Consider the following 26,379-nt stretch of genomic DNA (forward strand, 5'->3'; position numbering starts at 1 on the left):
TTTGCCAGGACCAGGCTGTGTCTCTCCTCCGGGTCACTAAAGGATAGCAACTGGGCTTAACTGATTTGTTTCCCATCTTTTAGCAACTATCTTCCTTCACAGCCTTGAGTTATATCCTAAATAAAATACTACTGTTTTGTATATTTTGCCTACTATTTTGTTTGCTTCAAAAAACTCCTTATTACTTCATTTTGGCCAGAAACAGAATTACTTAAGTTTGAAATTATTAAATTCTAGTGAATTAAATTGTGAATAGTCACATGTACCCAGTATCAACTAACTATATTAGATATGATTGGAATAGGGGCTCATGACAAACCCAGAAGACTGAGGTCTGACTTAAAGTGAAGACAAGTTTATTGTGATGCTTTCTGGTTAAGATGGAGAATTTTATGTGTATTATGTGCTGTACTCAGCAGGGCATTCTGGACTACTACTGATATTATTCACTCAATAAAAATTCATAGTGCTGATTAGCTGGTACTAAGGATATAAAAATAATAAATAAATTGCAGTAAAAGCCAAAGTGGCCATTAAGCAGAAAAAGTACTGCAGATTTATAAAAAACAAACAAACAAAACAGTCAACAGTGCTGAGAAGATTTTTACCAAGGATAGGGCACCAACCACTTCCTTACAAAGTTCCCTCCAGCCTTGCTCAGACTGCTGTGGAACAGTCACAAGGAGGCATACATCCCAGAGAAACCAAGTGGGGTAGTTGGCTATGTCAAACTAATTCTTTCTTGAGGCAGATGTGCTGCGAGCCGCAGAACTATGAAGCAGGAACTCAACTGGCACTGACAAGGCTGACCCATCAGAGCCAGGGGCTCTGGGGAGGTTGAAGCCAAAACTCAGTTTGGTGATATTGGCTTTTGAATGTGTTAGCTGTTTCCTGCAGTGAATTTCTTGTGTGCTATTGTAGCCTTCCCATTTGATTCTTTTCCCAAGAACTTCTAACAGTGTGATTGACTATTTATTGGACACAACTTCCCCTATACATGTCAGGTATTTGGACAACATCCCCCAGCTATGTGTGAAAACAGTCACACAGTCAAAACCTGTTTCCCACAAGCAGGTCTTTGTTCCTTTCTCCAATGTAAACTTAGAGGTCTGTCTTCCTGCAATTATCTTCATTGGCAGGCATTTGGTCAGTGTTAAAGTGTCTAGGCAAAAATAATCTCATTTGAGACATTCTCGGACATCCAAGGACATCGTATTATAACATGTCTGAATTTGTTGATTCACAGCCTTTAGAGAGATATGGAACAAGCATGCCCTGGGCTCACCCTGCCAGCAGATAGGAAAAGTGAAGCCCCAAGCTAACCTTGAACTAACAAAATCTTAACTCCTTTTCCTGCCACCTTGGTTTGTTAATTAGCTTATTATCTAACTACACTTAGGAATGCAGTATTACACACGGATTCCTGTTTTCCCTTCTTAGATTTCCCTAATTGATTTAAGGTCTCTCTCCCTCTCATTTGATCCTATTCCCTCTAAGAGTTCACTGAGGCTTTTACAAGTTACCCCCTCCTTGAGTCATAAGAAGTGCCTGACAGTCACTGCCTGGTGTAAACTCTTATCTTGTTTTATGACCCTGAAAGAATTCAAGCCTTGTGACCTTGCTTTGGTCAGAGAATTGCTGAGTGTATGAGTGTATGTGTATAAAAACTGTAAACCTCAGAGACTCGGGGAAGAACTAAGACAGAACAAAGAGAACAGCAGAAAAGGGTACAGAGAATCAGGCAAGAGAGGAGCTAAGTATGAGAGCTGAAAAGAAGAGTATATGGAGAACTAAGAACAGTAAAGTGAATGGACTGAAAGAGCTCGGTGTGCGTACATTCTTTTGATATCCCTACGATTAGATTCCCAGCTGGTAAGATTCTTCCATGGACCCTGGGAGAGAGTTATTTGGGGCTGGACCTCTCTTGATACGGATGGGACTTAAGAGATCTGAAGTCAGCTTGTCTTTGGGAACCCTGATACCCGGGAGGTAATGGGAAGCTGGGTTATGGTTTCGTTTTTTTATTTGTAAACCACAGCAGAGAAAGCAAGATTGCATTTATGAAAATATTTTCTGAGAACTGTGTTTTGTGTTCTACAATGTCTGCAGTGCCTAGTATATACACCACATATACATGCAGTGTCTCCAGTGCCCAGTATATACACATGTCCTATGCATGCAATGTTCATAGTGCTTAGTATGTATACTGCCTGTGCAACACAAGTCTCCAGCAGAAACACTGCCTGCTCTAACTTTTCTCAACACTTTCATCCTTTTATCTAAGGTCATGGTAACACCAGAATGAAAGGAAAGAGGTTGGTTTAACTAGGTGGCATGCAATGAATCCTTGGTTGATAAACATAATTTCTCATCAAATAGTTTTACACAGTTATAAGTTCTTTGATTTGAGGATAGGGACAGTAAGAAGTTATTATTGCTGAAACTTACGATAGGCACCGTCAGGGCTAACTTCTTCACTTATAACCAAGCATGTAATCTGGGAATAAGGTAAAGGATTACTTCGATTATATGGACTAACAATCATTCCAATGAACTTTGCTCCTCCTCTGGAGAAGTAACTCTACAATGAAAAAAAAAGTTTAATTAATTTCAACTATCAAGGCTCTAATTGATGGTTAATTGGAGAAAGGATAACAAAAAAGAGCCCTATCCAAACAGCAGCAACTGAATGAAATGCCTTATGTACTCATTTCAGGCCCATACTGTTCACCTTCATCAGAGATGATCTTTACAAAAACATACAGCACAGCTAGGGAGAAGACTTACTATGCAAGAGAAGTTGGGCAAGCAGGACGAGCAGGTTCCCCACTCAGAACCCACATAAGCCTGCTGCCATCAGCTATATGCACCTGTAACTTGTAGCCCACGTGCTGGGGAAGGGGATGGGAAGACAGGAGGACTGCTGGTACCAGCCTAGCTACAGGTTCCGGGAGAAATCCTATCTCAAGGGAATAAAATGCAAAGTGACAGAAGAGGACATCAAATGTTCTCCTCTGGCTCATGTGCAAATACATGAGTGTGCACCTCACCTCATAAACAAACATACAAAATTAAAAACAAAAAGACAACAGAAGTGCCACATATATTAGTTGGGTGTGGTGGTACACATCTATCTCAGTATTCAAGAGGCTGAGACAGTAGAGTGGAGAATTACCACAAGTTCCAGGCCAATCTGGGCCCAAAGAGTAAGAGTCTTTGTCAAACAAAACCCATACCACAAATGTGTTTACATACTATAATGCCAAATCATTTGACTGTAATTCTTACTAACAAGGCGATAACAAATAGCTACCTACATAGAAAATAAACACTAAATGTAACAGTGAGTAAAAATACAACTTGTTTTTTTACAAAGAGATGTATCAATCCTTCCAACTTTTACAGTTATAACAAGTCTCGTCCTACTTCTTTCTGGCAGTTTTTAAGGGCTCTAGGAGCTTGTCCATACTAAAACAAAAAACCTGTCTATACTCAACTCAACTGTTGACTTTCCAAATACTTATTGATATAATAGGAAAAAAAGCAAGTTATTTCAAAATTGTAGATGTAAAAACTCTTAGTGTAAAGCTAAAAATAATAGATGTTTTACTTCACGGAAATCAACAGGAGGATGTGTAATAATTTACAAACTGTAGGTATAGAATAGTATAAACACACCTGGTATTTGGCTTGTGTGTCAATATCTCGTAAAGACGGATTAGGATCAAATGCAGGATGAGAATGGTACCACCCAATAACACTGTAGCCTCTAAGAGCCAAGGTTTCTGAGGCCTGCGTTTGTGATACAGGATCCATCTCGCACTGTAGTCCTGTACTCAGACTGTTACATGGTTCTGCTGCACACACCTGTAAATGATTATAGTGAAATCCTATCAATTCTATTCCTTGCTAAATAAACTCCAAAAGTGTGACTGTAGGCTACGAACTTAGGTAGCATTTTCTAATCTAAAAGGCATGATAATGGTTAGTTTCCAGGTTGCACCATAACACCTACCCAAAGGCATTTTCAACAATTCCTGTTACATATGAAAATAATTTCAGCAGAATGATGTATACCAGTGTTTACCCACAAGCACAGAATACATTACTACCTTAGTTGTAGCTTTTCACTGGTAAAGGTAGTGGGTAGCCAAGGCTGGCAGAATCCTCTCTCTTTTGATAGGAAACAGATGCTCAGTAAATAGAATGCTAAGTCACTTCTGAATACGTAATTTTCTATGCATGTATACTCTCACACATACAGATAAAATCAATATTTTCTGGGTTCCATAAAATATTTGTTATGGCACCAAGACTTGGTAACTGAAATGTTTGAAAAGTAAGACTTACTTCAACGGTTTTCTCAGCTGCTGAGTATCTTCCTCCTAACAGCCCAATCACCTCTGCCATAGAGACATGAGCATGCTAAAAGAAACAGGACAGACTCAGACCAAATCCACACTCGCAGTCAACGAAGAGTCATAGAACAGTGCTGCAGCACAGCAACTGCACTGCTCTGAATAGAGGCACAGCAGGGAGCTGGCAGCTGGGCTCCAAGCATCTGGCTCAGACTTTACACCCGTTTCCTTTCAGCTACCTAGGAAGCTTTGAAGCACATAGTAGACGAACTGTAGTAGGTAGCCATTCCAGCTTTGACCTGGAAGTACCACCCGCATTGAGGCTTCGGTAACTATCACGTCTACAAGGCGGAGCTGAGACAGGACGCCTGAAGACTCGAGATCCTGATGGGCCGGCTCTCTTGGTTCCTGGATCCTGGACACTGGAGGTAGACCGAGCAGAGTTCTCCAGAGAACACCGCTGGACTGCGCTTCACCTTTCCCAGACTGTTACCTATCCCTTCACTTGTAAGTTACCCCACAAAATAAACCTCCCTTTTAACTATGTGGAGTTGCCTTAATAATTCTAGCAATATGAAACTTCTTCACTTAAAAAGAAAGACACCAACTGCATTCAAAGGACACAGAGTGAGTCACTCTAGAACCTTTTGTAGAAAATGACCTGAAACACACACAACTGTTAGAGGGTCTGCAGGCAGTACACTCAAGGAGCCTCCGCAGTTTAGATGTAGTGGAGTTTCAGTCATCTGGACAGCAGACATGGGATATTAGAAAATGGTCAGAGGCTAATGATGGCAGACAATCTGCAAAATTCACAGAAATTTGTTTTTTTCTAAAATACGGAAACATGCACTTGTCTGGCTTTCCTTCAAAAGAAATTAGATTCCTTATAAAGAAAATAGTTAAAATCTGAAATATAAGTCTTCCATTTTCTCTTAGGTCTACAAAAAAATGAATAAAGGAAATACAAGAACAGAAATCAGAATAAATAACTAAGCACAATAGGTTATCCTTACCAAATCCATTATTAAAAGTGCTTCTGAAGCTACTTTCACCTGAAATGGCTCCTGAAATATAAAAAGAAAAGGTGGATAGCATAAATACTCAGATTTTTGTTCTCCACAGTTGGAATATCCACCCTTTTCTCCTTACCCACCCCACCAAGTTCTCATAATTAATCAAAGTTCAGGACAAATGAGACTTAAAAACAACTAAGCTTCAAAGCCCCAGCAGGAAACTGCTCTTCCCTCTCATTTTCTGCCTGACTCATTCACCCGATCCTTACTATACCCTGCCATGTCCAATTCATTCATACACATGCCTCACAAACAGATAAAGAGTAAGTAATTGCTGTCCAATGAGGGCATTATTTGTGATTACTCATTGATAACAAGTACCTGCTTTTCTTCACTGAAAAAATTACAAGGTATCAGTTGGAAGGGATCAAGTGAGCTGAAAAAGAAAAAAAAAATCACTAATTTGACAAATTAGCAATTAATATAAACCCAAACTTTTGCCTGTATGAGAAAATATTAGCATAGGAGAATCCCTTATAAGGAGCTACACATTCTTTTAGATCTGACAGCGAGAAGCAAGTCTGGGCCAAAGTAGTTCTGTTGTTTTATTTTCTTTTAGCAACTGAAGGAGCTGGTGAGCAGACATAGTTCTTCAACTGAAAGGAGATATCAAAAGTTCAGGGAAACAACTATTTCCCCAATATAAGACCTGATAGAAGCTCAAGTAAGATGTTTCTCAAAACAGCTTGCCAGGCTAAGTGTTGTGTTGTACATCCTGAACCCCCCCTACTCATGAGGCAAGGGCCAGCCTGTTCTACATAGTGAGCTTTAGGCCAACCAGGGATCTATACTGAGACTCTGTCTCAAAGGAAACACATGGATACCAACACTTGTCAGTATCATAGTAGGTCACTATAGTGGGAATTGAAGAAGGAGCTGTTAAATTAAGGAGTAACTAACAAGTCTATCAAACAGATTAAAGCTAACAGAAAGGCCTATGATATTACTTGAAAATGTAAAGATATAGAAAGGGAAATCTAAGCAAGGCCAGATACAAAAGTGTGTGCAAACCAAAAAAAAGACTAAGAAAGGTTTTGACCACTAAAAATTGAGGTTTGGAGAAAATAGCAGAACAATTTTTTAATTTAGTATTATTTTTAGATTTATAAAATTTTACTTTATATGTATCAGTATTTTGCCTGAATGTAGATATGTATATGTGTGTCTGGTACCCACAACAGTCCAAAGAGGATGTCAGATCCCTCAGAACTAGAGTTATGGATGTTTGTGAGCCACCATGTTGGTGCTGGGAACTGAACCTAGGTCCTTTGCAAGAGTAAGTGCTCCTAATCACCGAGCTGTATCTCCAGGTATTGGAAGAATGTTTATACAAAGAAAAGCAATCAGAAATGTTTCTATTAAGACAATTTGGAAAGAGTAGCATATGGAATTCCCATCTGACAGGAGTGTGTGAGGGTATTTTGTTTTATTAGGCTTGTACCCCAGGGCCCAAAACATGTAGGAATTTAAAAAACGGAATAAAGATAAAAGAAGATATTTAAATTAAATGAATGAAGAAGGAAGGTGGGTGAGTTGGGACATGTTTGTAATCCCAGCACTTGGGAGGCAGAAGCAGGAGGATCCATGGTTAAGGTCATCCTCAGCTACACCTCGAGTTTGGGGGCACTCTGGGACATATCACTCTGTATCAAAACAAACAAAACAAAACGAACCCCCCAAAAACTAAATGTTTAAGCACTGGAGAAATGGCTTGAAAAGTAAGAGCACTGGCTGCTCTTGCAGGAGATGAAGGTTTGGGCTGGAGAGATGGCTCAGAGGTTAAAAGTATTGGCTACTCTTCCAGAGGTCCTGAGTTCAATTCCCAGCAACCACATGGTGACTCACAACCACCTATAATGAAATCTGGTGCCCTCTTCTGGCCTTCAGGCATACATGCAGGCAGAACACTGTATATATATAATATAAATAAATATTTAAAAAAAAAAGAAGATGAAGGTTTGATTTCCAATGCCCACATGGTAGCTCACAACCATCTGTGACTCCAGTTCCAGGGGATCCAACACACTTTTTCTAGCTTCCAAGGCTATCAGGCATGCACCTACATAAAAGTAGGTAACACAGCAATACACATAAAAAGCAAATAAGTAAATAACAACAATGCAGACTGAGACAGATTGGAAATGTGGAAATGATGAAGAGAGAATAGTCTGAAGAATGTGTGTGAACTTAACCTGTACAAACAGGAGCATGTTGATGTTTCTTGAAGGGTTGCTGAGGATGGCTACAGACACTTAATGGACAAAACACAAACAGTAGATATTGGAAACAGAGGTATTAGATACTGAATACAGATAAAATTCTAGAAAAGCAAAGAGATGATCAATATTAATGGATTCATGAAAAATATATGTCACAATAAGTAAAGTGTACTATCAGTTTTGGTGGGAATGATTTGTTGCAAACTAGACACTACTACTTTAAAATCTGAGTTTTAAGCGAGATATCTATGATCTGCATGTGAATAAGATACAAGCATATGGGTTAACTGTGTTAAAGTATATCAGATGACTGAATAATGATTTCCTAGGCTTATTCCAGTAGACCTTTTTATTTGGTGATGAATACTAGAAAAAGTAACTTTACTGCAATGCTGATGAATCAATGCTAACAGTAAAAAGAAGAGAAAAGTATGTGTGGATTTAAAAGGTTCCTGGCAAGACAAAACAGCTTAAAAATTATAATAAAGCTAAATTTCACACACAGATTCAGGAAATAAAATGCATGAATACTGGAAGGAGTCTAGGCTTATTAATGATTTTTAACTTAGTCCACTTGCCCTAAAGGGTAAGGTTAAATTTACATTTTGGAAAAGAAACAATGTGCTGAGTTACACTCCCAGGTCTAAGGATTCCTGGGCTTAAATCAGTTTCCACATATGGCAGCATGAGCAAATACTACATGGCCACTTCTTTGTCACCCAGCTTTCTTAAGGGTAAAACGGGCATGATGCTCACACTGAAAAGTGTTGTCAAAGGATTAAGTGTGTGCACACTTAAAATAAAAGTACTTAAAACACAGCAAGCAATGTTAGCTGTTTTAATTAGTTTCTAAGTAAGGAACCAAGTCCTGACAAGGAAATACAACTGCTACAGTATTTAATATATTGCTTTGGAAAGTGATAGGCCAAAACTAAAGTCTACTTAATGGGGCTGCAGAAACTACAATGCCTAGAAAAATCAAGGAATTCAACATACTCAAATATTTTACAAATTGAAATTTTCAGATTATATCACATTAAAAACAACAAATTTCACAACAACTTGTGAAAATTCAGCAAGAAAAAGGGATTGTCTGACCATGTCTAGGGTTGAAGGACTCCTTATATACACAGGTTCCCTAGGTAATCCCCCAAACTCAATGAGTCAGAACTCTGCAGTGCCAGTCCAAAGTTCTCAAAGTGCTAATCAGTGAAATAAAGTAATTTAAAAAACAATTCCAAAATGTGATCAATAATTTTTCAATTAAAAAATGGTAAAGGGCTAAGGTGATGGCTCACCTTGAAAGCATGAGAACCTGAGTTTGGAGTTTCAGGAATCTATGCAAATCCTGGGTGAGCATGGTAGCCCACCTGTAATTGCAGTCTCCAGAGCAAGCTGGCTAGTAAGACCAACCATATCTACAAGCTTTTGGTTTGATAAAGAGATTATGCCTCAATAAATAAGGTGTGAGAATGACAGAGGACGTTCCTGACTGACATCAACCTCAGGCCCACACATGAGTGTGCGCACACACACTCTTTTGCACACACAAGGAAAAAAGAAAAGTATTTTACCTCATGTATATTATACAAAGTATCTAATGAAGCTATCAGGTATTTTTTCATAACCATGTGTGGTAAGTTAAGAAAATACATTATATAACATAACACTCTACCTTTTTGGTAGTTTGGAAATTTTTGAAGATTTAATAGGTTTGCACTTTTCCTCTTCTCTTCTTTTTGCCAATTCCTCCGCAGACAGATGCTAAAACAAAACAGCCAATCAAAGGGTTCATCAGCTACTGATGCAGAAGAAATCAAACAGTTATGGACATGTAAGAACAAGACCAAGCAAGTCAGTATGCATTGTTTCCTTGCTACTAATAAATCCTGGGCAATAACTTTTAAATTTATGTCAAAATATACAGCCTTATCACAATGAAAATGTGTTTCTTCTCCAGACTTGCCCATTTTAATCAAGGGTATCAGTCATTAAGTTTCAAAAACCTCCATGTCTTTATTCCTCATTTCTAGTTTCCAGGGCTCAGGTGGCAACTGAATTTAGTTCTTCTTTATTACTAAACAACATCTTAATGATCAACTCATAAAAGACACCACCATGCAATGATCAAGAATGCAGAGTCCAAAGGCTGAAAGGGTAGTTCAGTGGTAAAGTATACTTTGTCTAGCATGCATGAGGTCCTGGTTTCCTCTCTGGCACCATGGAAGTTAGATGCATCAACATCATAAAATTCTGAAGCAAAAATGTATGGCTCTATTCATTATCAGCTGCGAGGCCACTGTTGAGCTCTGAAGCTTCCACACTTCAGTTTCCTCATCTTTAGAAAACAAATAATAACAGCAGCAGTAACTGTCATGGTGTACTGTGAAGTTAAACATGTTAATGTTCATAATCTACTCTTTCTACTACCACCCCTACACTCCAACTGAACAAACTATGCACCTTTCCCAGAATATTAATAATTTCCCTGTATCTGTACCTTTGCTTGTGCAACTCCCTCAGCCTAGAATGCTTCCATCTATATTTTGAGATGATTCTTCTCCTGATCCTTTGGTTCAAACTCTTTCCTCATCACACTCTTTGGGAGTACCTCATATTCTTAGACCAACCTTATGGGAAGGAACCATGTATTACTTATTAATATGCCAATAAGAGTACTGGGTGTAAGATTAGGGACAGGAAAGGGAGGAGAAGGCGCAGGAGAAAGGTAACATTTATTGATTACCCTGTCCAAGCAGGCTTACTGAATAACTAATACTAGGACCTTAATATATTTCATCTCATTTCTTTTAAAATCCTTTCAGAGAGGTACTATCCATACTTCATAAATTAAAATTGGAGATTTAGTGCAGTGAAGTAGCTACTTGAGACAAGAAAGTTAATAAATACATATTTATACCTTCTTCCCACTCTACTACACTGATCACCTACAACAAATTCTATATGTAAACACGTGTGTGCATGTGTGTATATATACGTACAATATTTGTTGCCTATGTTTCCTTTCAGGGTCCCAATTTCTATTAGCAGAAATAACACTTCAATATTTATAATTCAGTATGCATAATGTTTAGAACAGTATTTTAATTGGTTTAACAAACATCATTCAAAGGAACATTAACATTTAATGAAATGATTAGGGCATACCAATTGCTCAGTCTGGCATTTATTCTTGATTTAGAGATGGAGATAGAGAACCAAAATTCTGAGTGCAAGTTAACTGTACCACTGATACCTCCAGTTTGGTTAATGGTAACTTTTCAATTAATAATTAACATGGGAATGAGCACACACACTTCAACAATGAAATTAGTGTAATATACAGGAATTAAAATCATAAGACAAACAAGTTTTCAAGGATAAACCACAAATAATTTCAAAATTACCTCAAATGTTTGCCCTTCTAAGTCTTTTGCATCACACCAGTTTCCCCATGGGTCTCGGACCCTACGTCTCCTTGTACGCTACATTAAGAAAAAAAATAAAGGTAAAATGTAAGAAAATTAACCTGGCAAAATCCTTAACACACGAACACACAAAACTTAAACAATAACTATCTAAAACTCTATTAAGTATTTTAGTGTCTGTTCATCAACTCACTAACTGTATTCTATTGATCATGTGTAACAGTCAATTATTTCTCTGCCTAAGACACTCAAGTGACTTCTCGTGGCCACTAGCAGCAGCTAGCAAGGTAGGAGCTAGGTGGCAGCATCAAGGTACCACTTTAAAAAAACATAGCACTGATGTCTTTCTGCATTTTACTCGATTTCTTTTTTATTTTCCTTTCCATTACCATTTAGGAGCTAAAATACCAGGATAAAAATACTATTAAGACTAGAAAGAAGCACCAAGAAAATGAATTGTTTCCAATTATCTGTGGTAGAGAAAATAAAACACATCAAAGAGTATAGGGAAAGTAGAAGCAAAATGATTATCTCAGGTTTAGAAAGGCCATTGCCAAATTAATACAAACAATGAAAAAACTACAAAATGTGTAGACTCTATGACTCAACTAGTTCTGCAAACATCATATCTGAGGTGTTTAGAATGAACCAGCTGCTAAAGAGAGGTGTGCAATTTGTACGATCTCCAAAGAGCCACTTGAAAACAGCCTTTCTTAAGACAGCAAATTCAGGTATATCCAAGACTTATTTTACCAGTCACCAATTTAATGTGAAACTAATGAGATCCTTTCTACCATCCTCTACCTTCTGAATGCTAAGGTTAAATGCACATGCCACCACCCTCAGCTGGTGTGTGTGTGTGTTGCTGTTTTTTGTTTGTTTGTTTTTAATGTTTTCTTAATGTTTATGAGTGTTTTACCTACATGTATGTCTGTGCACTACATGCATGCCAGATGCTCAGGAGGCCAGTAGTGTCAGATCTTCTGGAACTGGAGTTACAAATGCTTGTGGTCTGCATGCTGGGAACTGAACTGGGGTCTTCTGCAAGAGCAGCAAGTACTCTTAACCACTGAGCCATCTCTCTAGCACCCAACACGTTAAATTTACAAATCAAAACCAAGTAGCCCAAGGCCACTTTAGTAAAGATATTTCTATGGACTTTGACAGTGAACTTGAAGGGTTTTCCAGTTTGTTTGGTTTTTGTCTCATACACAAAAGAAGCCAGAAAATTAAATGGCCAAGGTGAAACACAAGAGTAAACATGTTCTTCCACTCAGTGGCCACTTGTTTAGTAAAACAGCTACTTACCATAGACTGTAGGCGCCAGGCAAGCTGGTATGCTGCTTCCGCATCTTTCCCATCACTCACTCGTACTTTATCAACTGGTTGTGGTCTGTTATATATTGCCTGTTCTGTTGGAATTTAGGAAAGATAAAACACATCTATTATTCTATGAAATCTGTTAAATAGGAAGATATACTATGCTGACTACAGCTGAGCTCCCATGATTCTTATCTCACAATTGTACATTTGATAAGTCACTTAGTTCTCAAATGAATAATGCTGTTAATAAAATGGCAGCCCAATAAAAGCAATTATTAAGAACTAAGTAATTTGTATAACTTCTGGTGAACTGAGTGCTGAGCCCACTTTGCTGACTCTGGCAGTTTAATACAGAAAACATATGTTGTCATCTCTGTGGCTGCGGCTAAGATAGATGAAGTTCCCAAATAGCTGGTCTCTACACAGAGCTTGGGGCACAAATGCAACAAATGTGGAAGACAAAGTGTTCTCAATACACAAAAATGAAACCATCTATCAGAGGCTTTCTGGTTAGCTCTCTCGCTCACCTCCAAAACCAGGGGTGGTGAGGTTCTGGTTCTTTATCACTACCTGCACCCATCACCACTAGCTTCTTCAGAGCTCTGTCATGTGAATTCAGTGATCAGGAAGAATTCATTCTGACATATATATAAATATACTCATCAACTTGAATCAGAAAAAAACCAAGAGTGAAAGAGTTTCACTATTTAAACTGTGTGTGTGTATACATGTGCACAATTGTGCAGGTGCGTACATGTCAAGGTCATAAGACAACTTGTGGGAGTTGGTTCTCTCCTACCAAGTAGATCTCTGTGATCAAACTCGCAGCTCAGGCTTAGGGGCAAATGGCACTGAGCCAGCTCACCAGCCTTGTTAAAATACTTTTGTGCTTTTATTATAATTAAATATACAAGTTCCTAAGATACTGCCTTCATTTAACCATTGCTAGAAAGTATCTCTAGCAGGAATACAGTATAGGGTGAGTAACACTTCAAATTTCAGATTTTGTTGGATCTTAGAATATGTGCGGAAAAATGTTCACAACATCTAAACTTTTTTAACAGCCATGCTGGTCTAAACCTGTATCTTTTTAAAGTAAATAGGCTATTCTTAGATTCTCATAAATTATTTACTTTTACTTGACAAAGAACTCTTTGTTAAATTATTACTGTTATGTAGATAAAATATTTTCCTTTAAAATTGTATTTTCAAAGGGAAACAGTTTAATTAGCAGAAATCTGTTTAACATCAAGTCTTAATGATACACTTATTTCATAATATTACACTCTTTCTCTGAATTCCATATACTTAAATCCACTTGAATTTGAGCCATCATAAAAATTAATGGGTGCTATAAGGATAAAAAATGCCAAGTAAAAGATGTTGTTGGGTTTTTATTTTTACCACATCCAAAATTGATTGCTCCTATCAACTCGAGGTATGTATGAATCCGTCCAATACAATTAACATCCCCACAGTTCTTCAGGCCAGGACGTACTGAGGTCTTATTTAAGTATTTCGGTTTGCATATTTCCCTAATTAAGAGATGGAAGTACAATTATTTTGGATGAATAGAAACATTTAAAAAGGGATTTCTGGGGAAAACTTTTAATATATGAAATACCTTAAATTTTTATTTTCACTCAATGCCTAATTGTGTAACAAATAAATACCCAAGTGTCCTTTTTTTCACAAGTAAAATATCTTTAAATAATGCAACAACTTACAAGTACCTGTAAGTGTAATACTGTTACAAATATTCTTCCCAAATACTAAGCCCCATAGATCCCAGGTGTCCCCCAACCTTGAAATTAGCAACTTATTTTGTACAAAAGCAAATTCACTTCTACATCTGTGAATAAAAAGAGCACTTTGGGAATTAAAGAAATTTAGTACTAAGACATTCCCCCTACTTTTTCTTTTTTATAGTACTGGCCTCATGCTGCTAGGCAACTGTTCTAACACTGAGTTATACTCCGTCCCACGGCTTTCCAATGCTGTTAATTATTAACTCTCAAAAAGTTTTAAATATTGTATATTCATTTTTAATTATAAGCACTTAGTCTCAAAAGAAAATAGATATAAGTATTCTAGGGATTTCCAAAGGAATTAAAAAACTCCCAATGAAATTAAAAATTCATATAATAATCATGTATTTGTTTAATGTACTATGCTAGAAAACACAATATAAATTTAACAGAAACAGAGACCTTCACAAGAGTAGAAATCAATTACGGAGTATGCCAAATGCTGTAATGTTAGATACACATAATTCTAAGAGAAAGGTTTTCCCAATCCCATCTTAGAAGGGAGCAAGCAGGCTGGCCAGAATCACTACAGCACCTACCTACTTGAGGAAGCGATAGGGTTAAGATGCAGACACTGACCCCGACATTAAGTGACAGCACAGACAGTACTCAGTCACATTTTATTCACTAAGGACTTGTGTCCAATGTCCAGACACTGTTCTAGGAACAAGGGTCTGAGGTGAGTAATACAAAGTTTCTATTTTCAAAGATCTTAAATTCCAATGGAGACTATCAATACATAAAGGAATAATATATATTATATTATCAAATAACAGCACTAAAAAGAAAAAGAAGCCTAAGTGGATGGATGGATACAGGGCAACAAACAGGCACAGTCTACTTGAGATAGGGTGCTTAGGGAAGGTCTCTCTAAACAGACAAAATTAAAGTCCATAAATCTATGAAGTCCATAGAACGTGAAAGTAATTGTGATAGAGGAGAATACTGTAACTTCTACAGAAAAGCTGAAATTCCAGTGTTCCATGAAAGAAAAGCAAACAAACTAAACAAGTATGACAAGAGTAGGAAAAAGTAGAGCTACTAAAAAGTGACAGGAACCTGGCTTAGTCTCCATCCGTCTTCTCCAATCAAAAGGCTTTGCAAGAAGCTCAACACCCTTGCTCACGCTCAGACAGTAACTGCTTCCTCAATCTTCTTACCCTCACAACTGAAATGCCTACGGTATCTAAGCACTGTCTAGGCAGTGGGCTGAAGACAACAGAACTGTCTTCCCACTGCCTACGATCCTGAGGGATGAGGGGAGAAGACAATTGACAAAACTGTAGCCTTTTCCGTGGCAGTAAGCTGCAGGACAAAAATAAACAAGGTGCCAGAACAGGGAGGAGCCGCCCGCACCTCCCCTTCCCTGAGCAGACCTAAGGAATCCAGAGCCAGCACCTTCAACCCTGAAGGCAAAGAAGCTGTGGCCGCAGTTACAGCTTTTTAAACACTGAATCAACACAGAAGCTGAAATCGCTTCACCCTAAGTGTGACCTCATCCTCTGGGAACCTTATTTTTCTCATTTGGAAAGACTGTCAAGAGAATTGAAGACGATTTCAATATAATGCATGGCATGTGGTAGAATAATGGTGTTAAGAGTTGGTTAACACTTTAATAAAAACTTACCCTAAATAAAACCAACTTCACCTGCTCTCATGGAAAACAAAGTTCGGGTAGGTCTCTTTATTTTCAAAACTTTACCTTTCCTTTTTTAAAGTATTACCTGTGTTCTGTTTTGTACTTCATGCCTTTCTCTTTAAAAATAGTTCTTAAACAGTAATCCAAATAGGCTTTGTGTAGGAAACTACTGCCATGTAATTTATACTACCTATGTAATTTATCCTGCTAATTTAAAACCCAAAATTTAACAAAACAAAATTTGTTTAAACTAACATTAAGTATGAACAAGTCGTGACATTTCTGAAGTAGAAACTGTTTTGAAGGCCTTCAATTTTGGCTATCTATTCTTTTATTTCCCAAACTAAACCCAAGTATGAACAGAGATCTAATTTAATTAGCATTTAAAAACTGTCAACTAGGCAATGTGGATTAACAGAACGAGTAAGTTGGACTGATACCTTTCATGGGTCAGTGGCTGGTTGAAAGATCAAAGGCAGGCACCCTAAACCTCTATCTGAAAATTGTGCTAATCTGTTTCAAACAGCGAAGATCCCATTTGCCTACTTCACAGGACTGTTGTGAAGACTCAGATGAGAAGATACAGGGCAGCTTTCTGTAAACCACAAAGCACTACGTAAATGTCAATTGTTTCTCCTAAGTATCCCTTACTCTCACGACATCCTTAGCCAAGTCGGTTCTTTAGCGCTTTCATCAGTGCAAAAATGCTTTGTTTAGAACATGGCTGTCTTTAAAAGCCAAGTAAGTTCATGTTACCTGAGTGAAATGAGAGCTATTTAACATGTCAATCTTCAGTAACATTCTAGGTTCTAGCAGAAAGTCACTGCAACAGGACAGGAAAACCCTTGACAGAAGAGAAGATAAAGGACAACAGAGAATCCCCACCCAAAGGATTGGGAAGTGCTCTAAAACATTAATAGCGACTATGGATGCCCAAGGCTTATTAATAAGCTCCCATGAACAAGTCCAGTTACTTTCAGCGTATTTAGATTAATAAGGACTATGATCTTTTGGTTTAATAACTGAGCTCATTCCACATTCATAGTCGCAAGCATTGAAAAGCTATTTCTGAGAACATTCTGCAATACAGCCATGTTTAATGATACTCCTGTCTCTAGGTTTGTCCTCCTTTTATACTTAAATCCATGTGAAAACTGTAAATTCTTTCCTTTCCCAGACAGTAGTGTTTTATAAATATAGCTTCCCAATACTGCCCCAAGAAACTGTCCCCCACCACCCAGCAATGCTCACTCACTTCTTCCCAGGCTCACATACAACACAAAGACAGATGTGTTATGATAGCAATGAATGACCATGCTTACCAAAGTTTTAAAGAGGTTCACTATGAGAAACTTTAAATCTTGACTACTGAAGGAGGACATTCGAAAACTCTTTGGATCTCTAGCAAATCCTCAATTCTGCATGGGCCTAATCAATATACTTCAGTGTATCAAGTTTTTAGAACATGTGCAATGTAATTCTTACCACTGATCCAAAATGTAGTTTCTAATTTTCAAATAGCGTTCTGGTGTTTTAGTTTGGCGCCCCTCAAAAAACTCAGGAATTGCTTGCTTTTCTTCTTCTTGAATGATATTTCTATCTATTTCCACTTCTTGCTCTGGTGGCTTAAGCTCTTCTCCCTCATGGCTTTCCTCCACCATTTGGAAAGGAGGCAAAAGCATTTCATTTCCACTTGAATCCTGCTGACTCTCACAGGACTCTGGAGAAGGGGAGTGCTTGGATTCATCTGCTATCTCTTTTCCATCTTGCACATCATACTCTTCAGCCAGTTTATTGTACTTCTCCCTTAATTCAACTGTGTTTTTGCCATTATTGTTCAGTCTTATAGACCATGATGTAATTGCTGAGCTTGAACATTCTTCTACTTCACTTTGCTTCACATTCTGAAGATTCTCCCCAGAAGAAGCAGCAGCAGCAGCTAGTAGGCCTTCTGAGCATATGAATTCTCCTTGGTTGGCTGTACAAATTTTACTATTAGGAATGTCTATAGTAAGATGGTTGCCAGAACTCTTTTGTGGTGTTTGAGAAGTCAACTCATCCAGTTCGTCTGTGATGTCTACATCTTCATCATCAGATAACTTTTCAATTTTTACAGCATTCAAGTTAGGATCAGCACGCCCCCTTAAACAGGATGCTGCCCACACCTTTGTCCTTTCATCTTTTTTTTTAACCTGAAGATCACTGCTGCTCTTCTGAGTTGGTGTTTCTTTCTCCATACTCCACTTTACCTTATTAAGAATCAAAATAGCATCCACATAATATTACGATTTGAAGCTTAATCACCTTACACAAAAAATATTTAGATAAAATATTTTTTAAACTAAGTATATGTTAACAGCCATCCTATCTTTACTTGCTTTTTAAACATCCTACAGAACTTGTACATAGTTAGAAGAGCCATTCTGAAGCTGTGGAGCTTCCCAATGGATTTTACACTTTCACTATTGACTATATTTCTATGCACTTACCAACCACCAAAAATGAAAACAACTAGACAAAGTTAGAACTAGAAAAAAAAATTTTGTTTTGTTTTGTTTTTCAAGACAGGGTTTCTCTGAGTAGCTCTAGCTGTCCTGGAACTCAATCTGTAGACCAGGCTAGCATTAAATTCAGAACTCAAGAGAAGTCAGAGTTCTGCCTACTTCTGCCTCCTGGGTGTTGGAATTAAAGGTGTATGCCACCACTGCCTGGCAGAATTAACTTTATATCCTCTTTCATACATTATATCCATCACCCGCACTCAGTCCATATTCATCCCCTAATATTTAGCCTTCCTTGTGCTCTTTTCAACATGTTATACTACACCCATGCATACATTTGCTTACATATATACATATATTACTGACTAGATCCCACGTATGAGAGAATACCCAGTTTTTGTCTTTCTGACTGATGGTATGGTTTTGCTTAATACTATATATACATTCTAAGTCTATCCATCTTCCTATGAATTTTATAATTTCATCTTTCTTTAAAGCTGGATACTATTCTAACACACACACACACACACACACACACACACACACACAAAGTTCCATTATCCAATCATTTGGTGATAGATAACTAGAATGATTGCAATTTTTTGCTATACTGAATAAAGCACACCTAGTAAAGCACATTATTTACATTAGAAAAAAAATCTCATTTAAGGCATTTCCAAATATCACATAATTATGCTCCCAGATCTCAAGTAAACACAGTTATAAATTCTAAATATCAAAACAACACAACTGGGGCTGGAGAGAAGGCTCGGCAGTTCAAAGAGTACTGGCTGCTTTTCTAGAAGTCCCAGGATTGCTTTCCAGAACCCACATGAAAGCTCACAGCTATCCTGTAACTCCAGTTAGAGAATCCAATGTCCTCCCTCTTCTGGCCTCTGCAGGCACTGGAGACACTGTGGTCTACACACATACATGTAAGCAAAACATCCACACATATAAAATAAAAATAAAACATCCTAATTTTTTTTTAAATGTACACAGCTAAATACAGAACAAATTATTTGAAAAATTAAGGAACTAGATCATAACTACTTTCTGAACAAAGTTATTAAGATTTTCGGACAGTTCTTGTAACAATAAAAACCTGTCTGTTTTTAGACAGATTTCATAACCCTGTGTTAGCATTTATACCCCTTAAACTCTAAAAATTTCCACAGGTTTCTTCTACAGCACAAATATTTATAGAAGAATAGGTATTTTCTAGAGGAAGTATTAGGCTGCTAACCATTGCCTCTTAGGAATACTATTGGCTTTAAAGACTGGAATGAACAACTACTTTCCTGTTTAACACAGCAACTTTCAGAACACTGAAGAGGTGCTGGAGCATGGCAACATGCACCATCAGCTACAATGTGCTCAGCTTCATTCTCAGTCACCCATCATGAGCTGCAGCTAGGAAATGGCTGCTCCAAACCATTTTTAAAAATTAAAAAACAAAAAGCAAATAAACAAACCAACAATCCACTGGGCCAAGACAGAGACTTAGTGGGTAAGCCAAGCTTGACAAGATGAGTTCAATCACTAGTGCCCACATGGTGGAAGATGAGAACCTATTCCCAAGTTGTCCTCTGACCTCCACACTCCTGCCATGGCACACATGCATGGCCACATACACACATAAAATAAACGTAATCCATTTTTTTAAAGATCCAAAACACATACATGTTGTAAGTATAAAGTACTTTAGCTATAAAAAGTATTAACAATAAGACTACTTAGATGGAGGTGATGATGCATGCCTACATCTCAGCATTCAGGATGACTGTCATATTGTTCTAGTCCACCTGGGGCTATATAGTAAGATATCCTGTCTCAAAAACAACAAAAAACAAACAAACAAACAAACAAACCCCCTCAAAAAACCCAAAACCAAAACAATCCAGACTATATTTACTGTCTATATTGAGTATTTGTTCTTACTAACTTTATCCAAAATTTTATTATTATTTAGGATACCTGTACTCTGCTTACCTTATTTTTAAAGTACTGTCTGGCGTAACTCTTCACTTGTAAAACTGTGCGACTTTCAACTAGTGTTGCGATTTTGGTCCATCTTCGGCCAAATTTAGCCTGTAATCAAAATGGAGACAAATTTGCTTTGGAGTCCTTACTCAGTAATATTTCAAACAGTAGCCACAAAATGAAACTCGATTTATTAGACTATGCTCTTAAAAATCAAAACCCATGTTTCTTTGACTCTAGAGTTCCGAAAACTAAACAAAATGACTTACAACAGCCCAAAAGAGAGGTAGGTGACATTTTTTAATTTTTTCTTACAAAATCAACTGGACACATTCTACACTAATTGCAACTTTTAAACTCAGACTTTATTTAAGTATCCTACAGCAAACAATCTATACTGGGTATACAGTGAAACGAGGGTACATAGTGCAATGACTTTCAAAATTCAATGACAGATGAAGAAGACCAAGGAGCCAAAGGCTATGCCACACACTGGGCATTCCCATGGAGATTTCAAGTGCAAAAGAGAAAATACACAATTCTAGACATATGGTGGACATTTAGATACCAAGTCTAAACCTTATTTAGCACATAAATCTTCACTAACACAAGATATTTCCCACAGCAGATCAACAACACCCCCCCTTTTTTTAGAATTCTTAAAACCATGAAAAGCAAAACAAAAACAAAACAAAAAACAACTAAATACAACCCAGAAAAACCTCCTCAGACTCATCTACAGACCAAGTAGCCATATCTTGTGGTAGTAAAATATCTTTAAAGATCTGACCCAGATGGTAGAGCTTCATTTATGCACTTATTTCTGTTATTCAGATGGGCAATATGTTAAAACTCAAAGTACTTCTGAAAAAACTGTTATAACTTATTTAAGAGTAATACCTAGCTTGTATTAACTAACTGAAGAATAAGTTCTTTTTACTGTGGAGTGAAGGCCAATGACTTGGTCTCATGAAACACATTTAGAGACAGGAGGGACCTCAATAAATTGAGATCTTTTGGGATAACAGGGCTTGAACACTAAGAAAATGAAAGACAAACTAGCAAGAGGAGCATAGAAAATATCTACCAGTTTCAAAGTGCAGTAAAGATATAGCCCCACACTAAAGAAACAGTAAAAATAAAATCTTCCTTCACCATCAGCACCACCACATTCCCTCACAAGCCTGAAACTGTATCAATGGATAAAAGTGGGCAACACAACAATTGTCCAATAAATCAAAGCATTTTCTTCTGTAGGAAATCATTCTGTTTAAATTATCTTACTGTGTACAAATTTCTATGCCTCTATATAAATAAGTTCTCATCTGCTTACATATGGACCAAACATCCCTAGGATATACAGAGAAGAGCTAAGTGATTACCTCGGAAATGAGAGCGAGACTTATTACCCAATAACTTTAGGTTAAGTATGAGTTCTGAACACACAAATAGGTCCCTATAACCATCATTAATGCCAACAATAAAAACAAAAGCAGAATCTTTAAGTTCACAAACTATGAACTTGCAAATATGAGCATATGCATATTTAGTCTTTGATAAAGAGCAAACATTGAAGTTATCCATCCTAAATAAATTGTTAGACTGTCAGACAACAGAAAAAAAGCCAACATAACTATCATCGTATAGAAAAAGAGGAAGAAAACCTCCAGATAAGTTTATGTACTTGTATTAAACACTGTAATACACAGCTGCCATTCTACTGACTAGAAAAATACCAACATATTTTACTTCTCATAATTTGTATGTAATTCATTTATTCAAATGTTCTATACATATCATATACTACGTATATAATTTATATACAATCTCAAAATCAAATTTAGTATAATTGAGCCACATGTACCCTAAATGAAAAAATACAACCTACTCTTGATAGTCTAAAAATTCATGGTTATTTTATTAAACATTTTGTCATGTTATGAAGTATTTTTAGTATTTGAATCACACACATACTTTTTATTCTTCGTAACTTATACTTTTAAAAAGATTTCAGTGATACATTTATACAAAAAATGTTTCTGGTCTTCAAATACATGTTCTGAAAAATGTGGATTATGCACAATGCTAAACAGTTGAATGAAAAAAAAAGAATTCAGCTTATCTCCTATTGCAAATACACAAGGTTTTTTTTTTTTTTTAAATTTTGCTTCTAGAATAGTTTTACCTTAAGTTAAAATATTCCCTACTTACCAGTCCTTGTTCAAACAATTCTTTTTCCTCTACTGTCCACTTTACTGAATAACTGGCTGGTTTTGTAGGAGAATGTACCCTGAAAGAAAAAAGAGGAATTGCAAAAAAAAAAAATAAAAAATAAAAAATAAAAAAATAAAAAAATAAAAAAATAAAAAAATCTGAAATGGAACATTCTATATTTATGCAGCTAAAGGTTATAGACTAGTAGTTCTCAACCTTCCTAATGCTGCAACCCTTTGATACAGTTCCTCATGTTGTGATGACTCCCCCCAACCATAAAACTATTTTCATTGCTATTCTGTTATGAAGCGTAACAATATGTGTTTTCTGTTGGTCTTAGGTGATCCCTGTGAAAGGGCTGTTGGAACCTCCAATGGGCTGTAACCCACAGGTTGAGGACCACTGTTACAGACAGTCAGTCACTTGGCTAAAACCAAGACTTCTAGTCTACTAAAAGAGGAGGGGAAGGAGGCAGCTACTGCAGCTGGCACCTAGACAGTAAGCTTTACCTGCTCCTTATCTCTACCACAATGAGATTGAAATAATATATATAAACACACACACACACACACTATATATATATATATATATATATAGTCCTTTCATCTGAGTGAAGATAGCACTAAAAGACATCAAAGGAAGTCTCTCTGGTTAACAAGTAGGCCTCCTCAGACTGAAAACAAACAGCAGCCATTAACATATTCTCAAAGCCCAAGATTTTAAATCATAAAAAATATGGCATCACATTTATTGCTTTTAAATTCTGTATCACATGAAATTAAAGCATACTAAGGAAGTTCTCCAATTTCATCAAGCATCCAATCCTCTCACTAACTTCACTTTATGTAGCAAAATATAAAAGCCAAAGTCTGCTCAGTACTCAAACTTATGTTTATAAATAATGACCATTCTTCCAATTAAAAAGAATCTAGAATCTAGATCTAGAATTCTTTGAGACAGGATGTTGCTATATAGTCTTAGTTGGCCTAGAACTATGTTCAATCTGGTCTTGAACTTGTGGGTTCTGATTCTGCCTTCCAACTATTGGGATTACAGGCATGAGCCACTATGCCCAGCCCAATTTTACTAGGTAATTTTCAGAAGCCACAGATGCAAATGAAATTGTATGTAACAAATTTAAAATTATCAGACAGAACAGAAATCAAGTCAATGAGTAATGTATCTTTATGATAAGACGAACTGCTGATAGACATTAAAAAAAATTCTGGCAAATAAATGATGGCATTCAAGTATGTATTCTAACATCTGTGCCAAAAACATCTTTAAAATAAAAATCCTGTCCTTTGAATCAAGACCGCTTTCCCATTGACTATATCTAACTGTTAAGAATTTTCTTGTAATTTTTAACTAATCTAAAAAGGTTTTAAAGGGGCTGGAGAGATGGCTCAGTAGTTAACAGTATTCAATTGCTTACCCTCCTACCAGGCTACACTTGCCTATAACTCCAGCTCCAATGGACCTGACACCTCTGGTTTTCACGGCACTTGCACTCACACACCCATAACCATGCAGGGACACAAGTGAACACACGTAATTAAAAGTAAAAAGGATTTTTATTTTTTAAAAGGTTTTTAAAATAGAAAATAGGTACATACATGATTTTTGCTGTTTTCTGCAGACTGCACAAGAAAAAAAAAAATAGGAAGCTTGTGAAGAAGTTCCTAAATTGGCAATTCAAAACTTTTAACAATATTATAACTGATTTTACCTGTTTGTATATTTTTTATCATCTTCCTTTTGATTAACCCAGAATTTTCCTGGAAGTGATTTGTTAGACAAATAATACCTATGTAATTATTAAGGAAACTTAATATTAAAGTCATAATTCTTATATAATATCAAATAGGCAGACTGGTGAAGACATTCAAATGTAATCAAAACCTATTCTTCTTGAAGCTTGCCCAGGGCTGTGAGTCCATGCTTTACATGTTACCTGTAGGAATGATCACATATCAAAACACAAAACACAATGCCTGCACCACAGCAATGCTGGTTTCCCTTCTCTTCTCTACCACAAGTGGCTAAGAAAAGTAGCTCAATTTTTTTCTTTTCTACAATTTGAATAGTAAAATAGATGAATTTTTTATGCTGGCTAAATGGGGAACCATTGTTTCCATATTTTTAAGTCACAGTAAAGCGTTCAGGATTCTTCTATATGCTAATACAAACATCAATTTTGCCAAGAAACGGCCCCCTCAGCATTGCTGGAACTAGCTGCTAGAGTCTCCTGGCAACTGGACTAGGACTCATCCTGAGTACACAAACTGGTTTTTTTAGAGCCCATTAGCTACAGTGCCATGCCTTACTCAGCCTTGATACAGGGGGGAGGGACTTGGGCCTACCCCAACTTTGTATGCCAGCCTATGTTGAATACCCAAGGGAGGCCTTACCCCCTATGAGGAGTGGGAAGGGGTGGGATAGGGGAAGGTGGGAGGGAGTGGGAGAAGGGAAGAAGGGGAACAGTAGGCAATATGTAAAATGGGAAAAAAAACTTTAAATAAACAAGTAAACCTTAACAAAAAAAAAAAAAAAACCTGTTCTCTTAAATCTGAACTATTCTTTATTCAGCAAATATCAACTACATGTCACGTTAGGCTATGTACTAGAGATTCTCCTTATCCCCTAAAATATATTAAGAGTCTAAATGCTTAAGTTTAATTCTTACTTGTTTCTACATCTGGAAGTAAACAAGTGACTACTTGAGTGTTCAATAACCTAGAAGTGCACTGCTCAATATTATGGGTACTAGTCAAATGTGTGGATCAATCATCTGGAAAACAACTAGCATTAACTGAGATGTAACGCTAAAATAGAATGTATCATGGATTTTAAAAACTTAGTATGAAATGTTAATGATGTTTTCATTTGGGGATGGGGACATGGCTCAATCAGTGTCTGCTATATGATCTTAAGTATCTAACAAGGATCCCTAGGGTCCACATAAAAAGCTAGGTGCAGTAGTTTTGTGCACATACAATCCCAGTACTAGGAGGCAGACACAGGTGGATCCCTAGAGCGTCTGACTAGCTAGCTAGTCACATCAGTGAGCTTCAGGTTCATAGGAATCCTCACCTCAAAAGATAATTTGGAGAGTGAATAAAGAAAACACCTGAAGTCAACCTCTGGGCTGTGCACATACATGCACATACAAACATGTGCCTGCATGCCCGAGAGTGCACATGCACACGCACACGCACACGCACACGCACACACACACACACACACACACACAAACCACACAAAGAAACAATGTTTTCATATAAGCTAATATTTTTAAAAAGATATGTTGTAAAAAAATTCTATGGTATAAAAATTCATTTATTTTATTTTAAATGAGGCTATTAGGAATTTGGAAATTATATGTGCTGCTCATTAAAAAAAATAATCTAGGCAATATCTGGGGAGAGTTACGGAGTAAAGGGCTAACCAATGGCAATTAAAGATATAGAAAACATTCTTAAATTAACAGAAGCAGTTGGGAATAAAATAACAGAAACTCTGGATTAAGCAGTGGACAGAGAGGGCTGGAGAGATGGTTCAGCAAATAAAAACAATAACTGCTATTCCAGAAGACCTGAGTTCGATTCCAGCACCCCATGGCAGCTCTCAACTCTAACTCCAGTTCCAGGAGATCTGACCACATTATGGTCTCCACAGGCACAAGGAACACAAGAGGTTCACAGACATACATGTAAACAAAAACGCACACATAAATAATGATAACAACAATAATAGTGGACAGATATCCATAAAATGCATATGAAAAAGTTAAAAATAAACCACTATTCATTAGTAATCTTTAAAAGCCA

General features: G+C 37.0%; 1 protein-coding gene across 7 annotated transcripts in view; it reads right to left on the reverse strand.

Annotated features, from left to right (window-relative positions):
* Window positions 1-26,379, reverse strand: part of Mysm1 (Myb like, SWIRM and MPN domains 1) — a 39,960-nt gene that overhangs the window by 6,805 nt on the left and 6,776 nt on the right. For 6 of the 7 annotated variants that reach the window (XM_037202716.1, XM_037202715.1, XM_028870305.2 and 3 more), the window contains exons 4-17: window positions 24,279-24,356; window positions 24,166-24,189; window positions 22,547-22,625; window positions 20,345-20,443; window positions 17,337-18,100; window positions 13,809-13,939; window positions 12,390-12,493; window positions 11,061-11,138; window positions 9,329-9,417; window positions 5,756-5,810; window positions 5,375-5,425; window positions 4,351-4,425; window positions 3,679-3,867; window positions 2,449-2,581 (exon numbers count right to left, since the gene is read on the reverse strand). In XM_037202716.1, the coding sequence (XP_037058611.1) occupies window positions 2,449-2,581; window positions 3,679-3,867; window positions 4,351-4,425; window positions 5,375-5,425; window positions 5,756-5,810; window positions 9,329-9,417; window positions 11,061-11,138; window positions 12,390-12,493; window positions 13,809-13,939; window positions 17,337-18,100; window positions 20,345-20,443; window positions 22,547-22,625; window positions 24,166-24,189; window positions 24,279-24,356 (1,949 nt within the window). The remainder of the gene's footprint in view (window positions 1-2,448; window positions 2,582-3,678; window positions 3,868-4,350; window positions 4,426-5,374; window positions 5,426-5,755; window positions 5,811-9,328; window positions 9,418-11,060; window positions 11,139-12,389; window positions 12,494-13,808; window positions 13,940-17,336; window positions 18,101-20,344; window positions 20,444-22,546; window positions 22,626-24,165; window positions 24,190-24,278; window positions 24,357-26,379) is intronic. The other variant, XM_028870307.2, reaches the window with a different exon arrangement.

The sequence above is a fragment of the Peromyscus leucopus genome, chromosome 2, assembly GCF_004664715.2.
Source record: "Peromyscus leucopus breed LL Stock chromosome 2, UCI_PerLeu_2.1, whole genome shotgun sequence".
NCBI classification, from domain to species: Eukaryota; Metazoa; Chordata; class Mammalia; order Rodentia; family Cricetidae; genus Peromyscus; species Peromyscus leucopus.